The sequence below is a fragment of the Grampus griseus genome (genome assembly GCF_964374135.1).
Source record: "Grampus griseus genome assembly, chromosome: 2".
In the NCBI taxonomy this organism is placed as follows: Eukaryota; Metazoa; Chordata; class Mammalia; order Artiodactyla; family Delphinidae; genus Grampus; species Grampus griseus.
Window position 1 is genome coordinate 76,631,908 of NC_139018.1, and position 15,009 is coordinate 76,646,916.

Consider the following 15,009-nt stretch of genomic DNA (forward strand, 5'->3'; position numbering starts at 1 on the left):
GAAGCAACCTAAATGCCCATCGACAGATGAATGGATAAAGAAGTTGTGGTACATATATACAATGGAATATTACTCAGCCATAAAAAGGAACAAAATTGGGTCATTTGTAGAGACGTGGATGGATCTAGAGACTGTCATACAGAGTGAAGTAAGTCAGAAAGAGAAAAACAAATATCGTATATTAACGCATATTTGTGGAACCTAGAAAAGTGGTACAGATGAACCAGTTTGCCGGGCAGAAATAGAGACACAGATGCAGAGAACAAATGTATGGACACCAAGGGAGGGAAGTGGGGAGTGGGGGTGGTGGTGTGATGAACTGGGCGGTTGGGATTGACATGTATACACTGATGTGTATAAAATGGATGACTAATAAGAACCTGCTGCATAAAAAAATAAATAAAATAAAATTCAAATAAAAAGTAAAGAGGTGAAGAGGGAAGTGCCCATCATATAGAGGGTGGGTCAGTCCCGAAAATACAGGAAAAGGAGTGTCACAAGCAAATGGCACCTGTGCCTAGTCTGGCACTCTTCAAGTGGGGGCACCTTGTCTGTTCGATTTTAAGTATCTTCAATCCACTGGCCATGTTATTCCTATGATTAGTGTTATGGCATCAGGGTATCATCAGTGCCTTTTGTCACTGAACAGTTTAATAATTCCCTACATGCCTCCCACAACATTTCACAATTCTGTGCTTCTTATTAAAATGTGATAGGGAGACAATAGACTGGTCAGCTTGAAATAAATAGTCTACACGGCAGTTACGGTGTTCACTGGAGATTCTGAGATGTAAGTTTACCCATGTGAGAAAGAGCCACTCTCCATGGGGCTCTGAATACACAAGCTGACAAAAAGAAAAAAAGAATATGCACAACCAAGTTTGATGTGCATACATATATTAAAAGTATAAAAGCATGCATGAGAATGATAAACACCAAAATCTGGCTAGTTTACCTCTGAAGAGGTAAGAGGAAAGTGGATTGAGGTGTACACAGGGGAAGCTTCAACTGTATCTGTAATTTGTTACCTCATTAAAAATATCAAATGTGAGAAAGTTTTGGGTTTACTAAAGCTGAGTGGTGGTCATTCTCCATACATTTTTGATAAGCTTGATATTTAATAATAAAAACCAATATTTTAAAGAGCTCTTTTTGGTCGATGGGTCTCTGTATCCCAGCCTTGATTGATTTCGGTGGTCTCATCCCCAGGAGCACCTTAGAAATGAGCCATTGAAGGTTTTGTCTGTCATGAGAGAACAGGACACGTGTTTTGCTGAAAGCCTGCTTTCAGTTTTAAGGTTTGTTGGATTCGTTGGCAAAATAACCACTTGTTTCACATAAATAAACAGCTTTAATCAATTCTTTAATGAAAGGTGATTAAACTTAATTTTAATATACAGTCATTAGAAGGAAAGGAATAAGAATATTAGAGAAACATAACAGGATATACATCACCGAATTGTGCCGACACCTACTTCCAGATCCAAACAGCAGCTGGAAAGTCCCAAGTGACAGCAATCTGGAGCCCCAATTGGGAAGGGTCCCGGATGGTGCATCCACCCCACAGGTGAGACTTCAGATTGGAGTTCTGGGGGCTTCCGTTTATAATTCCTGGCCTCAAACTGATATCATCAGTTTGTGTGCAAAAATGCAGTTCTGGATTCAACAATGCTGTTGGTTTCACCATGTGAGTCACAAGATGTTCCAGAATGTGGGGGACTGGCCAGGTCCCCAGGACTCCAGAAATTCCAAGACCCACTCCCTTTGTTATTGTAAGCACCGCTTGACTTGCTAGCAGCAATTGTTAGGTGTGCAAGCAGGCACGCAGTCCAGGCAGGGTCACAGGTCGAGCAGAGGCCTGCTTCTGCCTCAAGCCTGAACAAGACTACTTTACTAGTTTTGCCAACAACATGCCACCAAGAAACAGGCCAATTCCTGGTGTTCCAGTCTACTGGGATATTAAGACTTTGTAGCCACCCCCCTTTTCTCCTATCTGGCAAAACAGGTTCTCTCCCCCCGTCCCAAAATGTGTGTGGGGTGTGTGTGTGTTTTAATTCATACAGGCTTTTAGCTAAATGGGTTGGAAATTGGAAACAGAGAGAAAATGGTGTGGGTAACACTGAGGTTTGGGGAATCAGTATCACTGGGGAATCGATATTGATGAAGAAGCAGGAAGGGATCATACTGCAGCACAAAGGTAACTTGGCTAGAATCATAAAGTTAGGTACTGGTAGAATTTGAATGCTTTGTGTTTATAACTTGAAATGAGATTATACCCTTTTATTGTACTTTAAGTAGTATTTCTACATTTGGCATAGTTAAAACCAGAAAATGCACAAAAGGCTCAGATAACCAGAACATGTTAAGGATTACATGGTTTACACATGAACCCCTAATTTTCTTCAAACCTATTTTGTACCACTAGAATTGAGTTTCTATTCTAAACTGTCAGATGTTTTAGGAAAAGTATACAAAGGCCAAGATGACCCTGATTACTATGAACTAGTTGCAAATAGACAAAAAACGAGCAGAAAGTTGTTTAATCAGGATAGGTTTCTGTTTGAAGGAGAAAGGTTTAGTATACAGATTCACAACCCATAAAGGGGTTTGCAGGGCTTAGTGTCCATTGTGTTCCTGATTTATTGGGTTGTTTCTGTTACTAATTCATACTGTTTTCACATTATCTGGAAAGGTGGCAACAAAAGACAGTATTAAGGCGTGTATCCTGAGCACCCCTCAAGCTCTTGGCTTAATTTCTAATATGAATTCTAATAGACTCATAGATTGAGCAGAAAGTCATACAGTATGCACAGAACAGAAACAGTGACAGGTAACAGCATTAGGATAAAGCCAGTACCGATATTTAAACAATTACAAGCAGGTCCAGGAAAGCACACAGGCAGATGACCTCAAAACAGCTGTGACACCCGATCCTATTGCTTCGTTCCTAGAGCTGCAATGAATGTTCATAATGCAGACTCTGAATCAAGAAAAGTTCTTTAATATTATACAGAGGATGTGGAAAAGCTGGAAAGATGTCTATTTCAAGATGGATTTAAAAAATGGCAGAATCTACCTCAACACAGAGGTGTTAGGTGTCAAATTATAGGTATCGCACAATTTTGGGGACTTTTCCCTTAAATACTTAGAAAGCCTTTGTTGCCCAGTCGGTACTCCCCATATTTTCCCAGGACAAACACCTGCGGGTACTCAGAGGCTGTTAGCTTCTCAACTGTACGCACTCTGCTCTGACCTCAAATGTTAGGCCCATGACAGCTAGGATGTCACTCTTGTGCCAGTCGAGGGCTGAAAAGAGCACACGATGACAGTATCTGCGGGGCTCCCAAGTGGGAAACCTAGGCCAGGCCCAGTCAGATTCGCTCTCTGAGGGGCACGTACCGGGGGCGGGCGGCGGAGCGGGGTGGGGGGGGGGAGGGAACCGCCCACAGCGCTGGTGCCACAGCCCGGCGGGTCCCAGGATCCTGAGCGGCGGGAAGCCGGGCGGGAAGTCCCCTGCAGGCGCCCGGGCGACTCCGCGCATGCGCCCTCAGACGTAGTGGCGACGACCGTGGCGAATCGTCGCTCGTCGTGGAGTTGAGGAGGCAACGGCGTTTTCCCGCGCTTTTCCTGGGCGCCTCCGGTTAGATATTTTATTGGTATTAGTGTCGTTAGTATTTTCTCTTTCGAGCGCGGAAAGCGGGCCGCGAATTTGAAGTTTCCGTGAGTCTAACCCTCAAAACTTGGTCCTCGCTAACTTGGACAGCTCACTAAATTGGCTCTTTCTCCCACCTTGTGGAAAATTTGGAATTAGCTGCGCTTCTCGCTCTGCCTGAGAAGGGGCTCAGGTTCCAAACTGTTTCCATCTCTTCTGCTACCCCTCGCCATATTGCCCTGCCGGCGGGAAAATAGGCCTCATAACTCCGGCCGCCTGGTGCCTATACCTGTGGAGACACCCTCAGCTGGGGCATTTGGGGTAAAGGTGTCAGAGCATTCTTGTCCACCCCTATGACCAAGGCAACATTCTTGACGGAATTTATCAGTTCATAAATGTGACCATTTTCCCTTGGTGTATAATTGGTGTGTTACTATTATTTTATACAATATATGACTAATTTTGGTATATTCAGAATACTGCTGCCTAGTTTGGATTAGTAAAACTCCAGTAACAGTGAACACTATATTGAAAAATAACTCGTGTATTTATATGTTTTTACCAATGTTTGAAATAGAAGCGCAGCATTGAATAGTATTTATATTAATAGGTGAGTTGTTTAATTGGTGATAAAATCTGCTTTTATATAGATTTTCAGGCTTCATAATGTCAACTACTTGGATGAATTAGGTTAGTTTCCATTTAATACTATCAGATTACTACTCTTTTTTAGTCAAGGCAGCACAGGTAAAGAATCTGAGGAATCAGCATATATGAAAACCTAAAAACGTAACTTAAAATACTTTGCATTAAAGAATGCCTGAAATCAGTGCCTGGACTTTTATATCTTCCAAGTGTGAGAAGGGATACTAAAATATTCTAGCGAACTATGAATGGGTAATAAATTTGGATTTTTGTTTAGGTATTGAGGAATGGCAAAAAGCACTAATTTAATTTTTATTTGTTTGTACTTTGTAAATGTTCCTAAACCGTTTTTTTCCATGAACATATATTTTTGACTTGTAAGTAAGATGTGGAACCACCTGTGTCTTTAACTTTTTCCTTAAAAAGTTTTTTCATGGCCTTGGTAGTGGTTTGCACAAAGAAGGAACCCAGTATTTTTGGGTGACTGAAATCAATATTATATATTTATTATAATAAATACAAAAGCCTAATAAAAGGTACATTATTTTGTCTTAATAGAATAAAAACGTTTTACTTATCTATTTATTTAATTTTACTGCAATTTGACTTTTTCATTTACCCCTTTTTTGGATTCTTTTCAGCATCTGGAAGCCTTATTATCTATTATGTCTTTGTGTGAAGACATGCTGCTTTGTAACTATCGCAAGTGTCGCATCAAACTCTCTGGTTATGCATGGGTCACTGCTTGCTCTCATATATTCTGTGATCAGCATGGCAGCGGTGAGTTTAGTCGTTCACCAGCTATCTGCCCTGCCTGCAACAGTACTCTTTCTGGAAAGCTAGATATTGTCCGCACAGAACTCAGTCCATCAGAGGAATATAAAGCCATGGTATTGGCGGGACTTCGACCAGAGATTGTGTTGGACATTAGCTCCCGAGCACTGGCCTTCTGGACCTATCAGGTTAGTGCTTAGGCTAGTTTCTCTGGAGGATATGATTTGAGGCACATGTGAAAGCTTCTAATGTTTTTCCTTCACTGTGTTTGTATTTATTTTTTAATGAATGTATGGAAAACTTTATTTTTAATAAATTTTCTTTTTTTCTAAAGTAATATGTTTATTGTTGAAAATCCAAAAGGAAGAAAATAAAAACCATCCATAATTCCATCACTCAGAGATAACCAGTGTTGATATATTTTTGTTTGTGTATTGCTAGACTTTTCTTTTTTTGTGTGTTCTCTCTCTCTCTCTTTTTAAAATATTTATTTATTTACTTATTTGGCTACTCTGGGTCTTAGTTGCGGCACTCGGGATCTTCATTCCCGCATTCAGGATCTTCACTGCAGCATGCGGGATCTTTAGTTGTGGCATGTGGGCTCTTTAAGTTGTGGCATGTGGGATCTAATTCCCTGGGCCTGGGCCCCCTGCATTGGGAGTGTGGAGTCTTAACCGCTGGACCACCAGAGAAGTCCCTACTAGACTTTTTCTGCGTATAAATATATATATATATGTATATATATAGTCTATATATTTTGTATATAGGCAAAATAATATATTTTGTCTGTACAAAAATAGGGTAATACCACAGACACTGTTTCAGTGGCCAGGTAAATTGATAATATATTATGCCTGTTATGAGTATTTTATTAAATATTTAAAAATTAGCCATTCTATAATCATAATTTTAATGGTCATGATATATCATAATTTATTTCCATTATTAAAAAATGCTGTGATGGGCAGTTATCATTAAATTCATATCCTTAATATTTTGCTAAGTTTAAGTTCCTGAAAGTGGATTTAAACATGTCAAAGTTTTAAAAATTGTAGTATTTTTAAGTTGCCCTCCAGTTAGATCATGTCAATTTGTGTTCCCTTAAGAAGTGTAGGAGGGTGCTTGTTCTCCATACTTTCTACTCACCAATTAGATATGGGTAAAATAGAATCTTATTGCTCTCTGAATATTCATTTCTTGGATGACTTTTAGATGAGCACATTTTCTTATATTTTTAATGTATTTTTCTTTTATTAATTGCCTGTTTCAGTTTGTTTTTTTAGTTGCTGTAGTTTTTTCCCTACTGATTTGAAAGAATTCTTTCTGTACATATACTTAACTCAGATGTTACTAGAAAATTTTTTTCCACTTATCTTTTATTAGTCTTCATTGATTTTTTTGACATACAGAAGTTTAAAATTTTTGAGTATTTGATGTAATTATAATTTTAATGATAGGATTGTATCATAATTTGTTTGTAAGTTATTTTTAAAAATGCTGTGATGAGCATTTTTATCTTCAAATTCACATACTTATTTCTTTCCCTTTTTGATTTCTGCCTTTGGCTCCTTCTTAGAAAGGCCTTCCTGTGGAGAACTTTTATCATGTCCTTGAGTATATTGTTATATCTTGTATATGCATTTATAATAATGCTTCTTAAAGGTTCTATTTGTCATCTGTCAAGTAAATATTATCATTATATTTTTCTAGGTAAGGTGTTCTTCTTACATGATCCTGTATCTTCTTATGCTTACCTTTGTTGTATTATTTATCCTGTATTGTAATTATTTATATATTTGTTCATCTTCTCTAGTTAGGAGAGCTCTTTAGGTCAAGTTTTGATTCCTGTATTTCTCTGGGTCCTCAGTGACCATCATTACTGGTCTTAAGTCTCAGTAAATACTTATTGACTGAATGAATAGACATTCTGTCTTAAAGTAGATTCCAATTTGGGGGGGTAGTATTGATTTAACATGAACATGTGGTATTGTTCTCATCTTTTCAGATGTGGTGGAAACCAGTGAATGAACTAGTAGCCAGAAATGATTTTTCTCTACTTCATTTATTCACTTTTTTTCCTATTAGTCATTCTCTCTCTCTCTCTCTCTCTCTCTCTCTCTATATATATATATATATATATATATTCAACATACAGTTTTTTGAATGCCAGGAATGCCAGGAAACACTTATATCTCATGCACCATCTTAGGTGCTGGGTATACAGTAATGAACAATATATAAGGAGCTTCAAGGAGGCTACAGTTTAGTGGTGATAAAGATAAAGAAAAAACCCAAACATTTACAATACGTTTTTCATGCCGATAATGATAAGGGAAGTAGAAAGTGCTATGGGACCACATTATAGGGACAGGTAACCCAGACTTGGTAGAGTTACATCAAACTATATAGAATGGGCAAATTAAAAAATGGTTAAAAAAAAGAGTGGTCATATTTCACTTTCTGTCAATATTTAAAGGACAGTGAATCCAAAGATAAGCCAAAATTGGTTTCTGTGTGTAGTAGTTGTCTATTGATGTATAACAAGTCTAGTGGCTTAAACAGCAAATTTAGTGGCCTAAAAACAACACACGTTTATTATTTCAGTTTCTGTGGATCAAGAGTCTACACTTGGGGGCTTCCCCGGTGGCACAGTGGTTGAGAGTCCGCCTGCCGATGCAGGGGACACGGGTTCGTGCCCCGGTCCGGGAAGATCCCACGTGCCGCGGAGCAGCTAGGCCCGTAAGCCATGGCCGCTGAGCCTGTGTGTCCGGAGACTGTGCTCCGCACCGGGAGAGGCCAAACAGTGAGGCCCACGTACCGCAAAAAAAAAAAAAAATGTAAAAATAAAAAAAAGAGTCTACGCATGGATTCTGCTCAGGGTCTCACAAGGCTGCAGTCGAGGTGTTGACAAGGGCTGCAGTTTCATCTGAATCTTGACTGGAGAAGGATCTGCTTTGAAGCTCATGTGGTTGTTGGCAGCATTCACTTTCTAATGAACTATCAGACCGAGGGCCTGTTTTTATTCTCTTTAATGGACTTTATTTATAAAGCAGTTTTAGGTTCACAGCAAATTTGAGAGGAATGTGCAGAGTTTTCCTATATGCCCTGTCCCCATACATGCACAGCCTCCCCGTTATCAACATCCCCCACCAGAGTGGTACATTTGTTACAAATGATGAACTTACATTGACACATCACTATCACCCACCAAAGTCCATTGTTTATATTAGGATTCTCTCTTTGGGTTGTACATTCCATGAGTTTGGACAAATATATAATGATGTGTATGCAGTATGACAGTGTCATACAGAGTAGTTTCACGGCCCTAAAAATCCTCTGTGCACCACCTATTCATCTCTTCTTAATACCAACTCCTGGCAACCACTGATAATTTTACTGTCTCCACAGTTTTGCCTTTTCCAGACTGTCATATAATTGGAATAATACAGTTTGTAACCTTTTCATATTGGCTTCTTTCACTTACTAATATGAGTTTGTTTCTTCCATGTTTTTTCATGGCTTGATAGTGTTCATTTCTTTTTAGTGTTGAATTTTATTCCATTGTTAGATTTATCCATTCACCTGCTAAAGGACATCTTGATTGCTTCCATCTTTTGGTAATTATGAATAAAACTGCTACACATATCTGTATGCAGAACATATATTTTCAACTCCTTTGGGTAAATACTAAAGAGCACAATTGCTGGATTGTATGGCAAGAGTATGTTTACTTTTGTAAGAAACTGCTGAACTATCTTCCTAAGTGGTGATAACATTTTGCATTCCTACTAGCAATGAAAGAGTTCCTTTTGCTGTACATCTTGACAGCATTTGGGGTTGTTAGTGTTCTGAATTTGTGTCATTCTAATAGGTATGTAGTCGTATCTCATTGTTTTAATTTACATTTCCCTGATTACATATGATGTGGAGCATCTTTTCATACACTTTTTTGTCATCGGTATATATTCTTCGGTGAAGTGTCTATTAAGGTCTTTGGCCCATTTTATAAAATTGGGTTGTTTTCTTATTGTTGAGTTTTAAGAGTTCTTAATCAGATGTGTCTTTTGAAAATATTTTGAACATATCTTACCAGATGTGTCTTTTGAAAATATTTTCTCTTAATCTGTGGCTTGTCTTCTTATTCTCTTGACATTGTCTTTTGCAGAACAGAAATTTTTAATTTTAATGAAGTCTAGCTTGTCAGTTATTTCTTTTATAGATTGTGCCTTTGGTATTTTATCTAAAAAGTCACCACCAAACCCAAGGTCATTTAGATTTTCTCCTATGTTAACTTATAGGAATTTTATAGTTTTGGTGTTTTACATTTAGATATGTAATCAGTTTCGAGTTAATTTTTGTGAAGGTTGCAAAGTCTATACTTAAAGTCACTGTGACCTCAATATTTTGCTGGCTATTGCCCAGAGGCTGCTCTTAGTTACTTGCCTGTTGGCCTTTCCAATTTGGCCTCTTGCTTCCACAAATCCAGCAAGAGAGAGAGTGTGCTAGTAAGACAAACCTTATATTCTTATGTAATGTACTGATGAAGCCATATCCTGTCATTTTTCCTGTATTCTAATCACAGGTCCTGTCCACACTCAGGGGGAGGATATAAGTACTAGGAGGCAGGGATAATTGGGGGCGGGCTATCTTATATAATCTGTTATCCACACTATGGATTACTTGAAATATAGTATTATATATTAGAAACCTTTGGGCTACATGTCACTTGTTAAGGTTAAACAAATACCTTTCGGTAGTCTGTAGTGGTTTGAGAATATTCCTCCAGATTTTTTTTCTATGCATTTAGTGACATGGCGTATTATTTTCTATAATAACCATCCTATTGTACATCCTAATTGCTTCTTAACCTGGTTCTAAACTTTAAAGTAATAACATCTCAGTATGTGTGTCTTTCTTTTCTTTCTGTGTTTGTATCAATATAAAGTTAAAATATACAACTTTGCATTTATTACCTTAAATCTTTCTTTTCTGTCTTGGGACAGGTACACCAGGAGCGTCTCTATCAAGAATACAATTTCAGCAAGGCTGAGGGCCATCTGAAACAGTTGGAGAAGATATATACTCAGCAAATACAGAGCAAGGATATAGAACTGACCTCTATGAAAGGGGAGGTCACCTCCATGAAGAAAGTGCTAGAAGAATACAAGAAAAAGTTCACTGACATCTCTGAGAAACTTATGGAGAGAAATCGCCAGTATCAAAAGCTCCAAGGCCTCTATGATAGCCTTAGACTACGAAATATCACTATTGCTAACCAAGATGGTACCCTTGAACCATCTATGATTGCACAGTCTGGTGTTTTTGGCTTCCCATTAGGTAAGAAATGACATGTAATATCCAATATCTGTTCTTTAAATCAGTGATTTTTCACACTGTGCCTTGCATAATTCCAAGCAGTTAGTGGAGACTCCAGAGACCTAGAGTAGTAGTAGGCTCTAAGTTCTTCATCTGCATGTCAACCTGCCCGTCATTACTTTTATCTATTTTATTTGCTTACATTTAAGGTATATCTTCAATTTATTTGAACAGAGTAAATAATTCTAAAATTAAAGTTGCAAATTGCCACTTCAAATGAAAAGCTATTTAGTTGCAGTAATAATAATAATATTAGCTGACATTTAATGATTCCTTACTAAGTGCTAGAGACTATTATAACTTTACATGTATTTGTGTTATTTTCAAAACTTTATGAGGTAGGTGTTATTATCATCATTCTATTTTAGAGATGAGAAAACTGAGGAACATAAAGTTTAAGTAAATTGGTCAAGGTCACAGAGCTATCTTCAGAGCCCACACTCTTAAGTATTTGCTATCCTCTGAGAAGGCCAAGTTTTAGTTTCTTTCCCGTGACAATACTGACTGTACAGTTCTTAAGTTACTGTCGGTTGTTTGGTTTGTTTGTTCTTCTGTTTATTCATTCATACATTCATCAAATATTTACCAAACATGATTCATGTGCCAGGCTACTAGGCATAATCTTAGGCAATGAGGATATAAGGATTATCCAGATAGGATTCCTGCCCCATGGAAATGTACAGTCTAGCTTTTCTGCTTATTAGATGCCTTGTCAGATGCAATGAATCTCATATCTCTTCCTGAGTTCTCCCCTTTATACTACTCTTGATATAACAGAATCCAATAGTTTTTACTATGCTATTAATGAATTTTGGCACACAAAAAAATAAAAATCTTGAGCTGGATTTTTATAAAACCTCATTTTTTGAATTTTATTGTGGGGGAGGAGACGATGTCCCAGAAAAGGCATGAAGTAATGAGATGAAAAATATCAGATATGAGAATCGAAACAAAAATAAGTTTCTTCTTAATTTTCAGTTAATCATATAATTTAGTCAATCAAAGTATTATTGTTTGTGGGCATTATAGGTGTTCTTAGTTTTTCCTTGTCACGATCCACATTTATTTCAATTTCTTTCATTTTCACCAGTTCTTACCTGTTCCTCTTTTTGTGCACACTTACCTTTTTAATACTTTTACCTCTTGCTACCATTGTTGGCTTGAAGCAGATATAGTCAGCATTCTCCTTTAGTTATGTAACTAAAGCCAAGGATGCGTTCAGTGGAAGTTGTTAAATGCTTATTTTATTAGATCTATTGTACAATTTTTCTTAAGGCTATTCTAATTGATCTCGGGTCATAAATATGTGCCAGGTTTTCATGGTTGTCATATGTTTTCCAGAGTGTTTATGGAAATCCTAAAAAAAGATTTGTTCTTAAAAGTTTACACACACACACGAATACATATGTTATTCCTTTGATATAGATTAATAGATAATGAATGAAATTGTGGTACTATAAATTCTAGCTCTACTAAAGTATTTCATTGCGTTAAATTACTTTTGGTGATGAGATAATGGCTATCATTGGAAACTGCACACAGAAGAAGGTATGGTATATATACTGTGGTCAGGGGAGGGGACCGTCATAGTCCTTTTCTTTATCCAAGCTTTATGTTTTATCCATCTCATAGGAGTTGAGTTCTGTTACAGTATTTATTGAATGACTTTGTCTTTTTGTTCCAAAAGATCTGTAAGGAAATAGATGCTTAAGTTCTTCCCTTATTTTTCTCCTAGGGAACAACTCCAGGTTTCCTTTGGACAGTACACCAGTTCGAAATCGGGGTGGTGGAGATGGAGATTTTCAGTTCAGACCATTTTTTGTGGGTTCTCCCACAGCACCTGAACCCACCAACAGCTTTTTTAGTTTTGCCTCCCCAAGTAATGAATTAGAGCAGCAGCAAGTCTCTAGCAGGGCCTTTAAAGTAAAAAGAATTTAGTTCACCTTACAGAATGTTTCTCTGTTTACTTTCAGTGATTTCATTTAGTAAATAATCTTTGTTTTAGATAGGAGTCACCACCCTCTCTGTGTTTGTATTGAGTCTTCGAAGTTGTCTTCACATTTTCAACTTATAAGAGATTCAGTGGCAGTGGTGGGTGGCTTCAGAATCAGGTTTCCTTTTCTGTTTCTATTCTTTAAGGTGTAAGCGTTTTATTAAACTCAATTTTAGGGTGAACTGTTGAGTTTTCACTGGTAGTGAAAAGCTTACAGTATTATTGGGTGTTTTGTAGATCACCATTTGTTTCTGTCTGGGGTATTTCTGAATAGGCCATGTTTTTAAACATACTATATAAGCACCTATGTTATATGGCTACATGTCACTTTGGGTTCTGGTATTTATACATACATGTATATGTATGTTCCTTTACATTGTTTTTTTGCTGCATTTGGCAGTATGTTTATGTGAAGATTTTGGTTTCAGGAAATAGTGAGTGAGCCTGTAGCTTGTTACTTGGGTGTGTACATTTATTTGTATATATTTAATGTATTTGCCCTTGTATTAACTTGTTTGGAGGTGTGCTCATGTCAGTGAATGAAGGTACAATTTGATGCATGTATGTTTAGTTCCTATTTCTATTTAAAAATAATTCACATTGATAAAGTTATTTTGTAAAGTTGACTTTTTGGCATTTATTTTAGAATAAAATTACTTTCTTTACCCTTTTGCTAGCTGTTGCCCTGGGTCTACTTATTTAGAAATGCACTTCTACTGCAGAAAACTTACCAATGTGTTGTTGATCTCAAGAGATTATACTAATTAAAATACTTTTAATGATTTATTCCTTGTTTTTCTTTATTAAATAGTGATCATTTCTGACTACTATCATAGGAAACTTATTTAAAATGTAGAGCCAAGAAAGAAATTTGAAGGACACTTTCAGTAACTTTACATCCTATTAGAGGCAAGACTTGAAAGTATACTGGTTGGGAGGAAGAAGATCAAGGTTCCAGTTTTTTTTTTTTCCATTTGTTAGTTGTGCAAGTTTGAGTTTAAATTTCCTGGGCCTTTGTTTCTACATCTGTAAAGTGAGGGATTGAATTAAATTATCCTTACAGCCTTTTCTACCTCTTAGATTTTATGATTTATTGTTACTGGTTTGGGAGGAACTACAATGGAATTACCCTAAATTCCAAATTCCATTGTTTTTTAGGTAATAAAAGTCATACTGAAATCATTTGAGGATATTTTATATTTAGTTATTGCAGAAAGGCAAGTGAATGCCCTTGCTTTACATAATTTAATAGCAAGCAAGTAATGTTTTCTTCTTTAGGGGTACAGAATATAAAATCTCTTCAAAACTATTTTTTACTGAACCCCAAAGTTAAAATGGTGTCTGAGAAAGAGGATGAAAAAAATCTTGACTTAAAAGCTTAAAAACATTTTTCCCTATTTCATTGCTAATTACACAGATTTTATAGATTGCAAAGTTTTTTCTGCCCTATGAAGTTTTAAATTTTGTTAAAAAATGATTTGAAGAAATAATTTTTGTACATTCATGAGTTCTGCCCTGAATCTTTGCTTCTTCCTTTGTTAGGTTCACAGAATCAGTTTGAAGTGTAAGTAAGCTATAATTAAAACTAAAAGGTAAAGAAAAACTCTGGTGGACAATTACATGGTACTTAAAAAAAAAGTTATTTAAGTGTTTAATACATTCATATGGTACGAATTCAAAAGGTACAAAAAAAATTCAGAGTGAAAATTCTACCTTTCACCCCTATTCCCCAACCACTCACTTCCCCTTTCTGGAAGCAATTACTGTTCCCAGTGTCTTGTGTCTCTTTCAGAGATAGTCTATGTGGAAGCAAATACTTTTTTATGTAAAAATTATGTTTGGGAACTTCCCTGGTAGCACAGAGGTTAAGAATCCACCTGTGTCCACCTGGGGACACAGGTTCGAGCCCTGGTCCGAGAAGATCCCACGTGCTGCGTAGCAACTAAGCCCCTGTGCCACAGCTACCGAGCCTGCGCTCTAGATCCCGTGAGCCACAACTACTGAGCCCATGTGTCTAGAGCCCATGCTCCACAACAAGAGAAGCCACCGCAATGAGAAGCCCGCACACCGCTACGAAGAGCAGCCCCCACTCACTGCAGCTAGAGAAACCCATGTGCAGCAATGAAGACCCAACGCAGCCAAAAATAAATAATTTTAAAAAAATTTTTAATAAAAATTATGTTTGTTTTTGAATAGGTAATACATGTACATGATAAAACATTCAAAAGAGTACCCAGTGAAAAGAATGTTCTTTGACTAGACAACCCTCAGTCCCCCTATTTCCCTCTCCAGAGACATTGTTTTTTTAAATACCCTTGGGGATAAAGCCTATCAATATATAAGGATTATTAGTGTACTAATGCATATACTATTAGTGTATTAGTGATGGCTTTCTTTTTTTTTTGCGGTACGCGGCCTCTCACTGTTGTGGCCTCTCCCGCTGCGGAGCACAGGCTCTGGACGCGCAGGGTCAGCGGCCATGGCTCACGGGCCCAGCCGCTCCGTGGACCGGGGCACGAGCCCGTGTCCCCTGCATTGGCAGGCGGACTCAACCACTGCGCCACCAGGG

At 37.5% G+C, this 15,009-nt stretch overlaps 1 protein-coding gene across 1 annotated transcript; it reads left to right on the top strand.

Annotated features, from left to right (window-relative positions):
- Positions 1-4,962: 4,962 nt before the first annotated feature.
- Positions 4,963-12,386, top strand: CCNB1IP1 (cyclin B1 interacting protein 1; the record flags this gene model as incomplete). Its single annotated transcript, XM_082648332.1, has 3 exons — positions 4,963-5,259; positions 10,075-10,408; positions 12,183-12,386. 3 exons carry the CDS (start codon positions 4,963-4,965, stop codon positions 12,383-12,385), a joined length of 834 nt encoding a protein of 277 aa, XP_082504458.1. The 3' UTR covers position 12,386.
- Between the last annotated feature and the right edge of the window lie 2,623 nt (positions 12,387-15,009).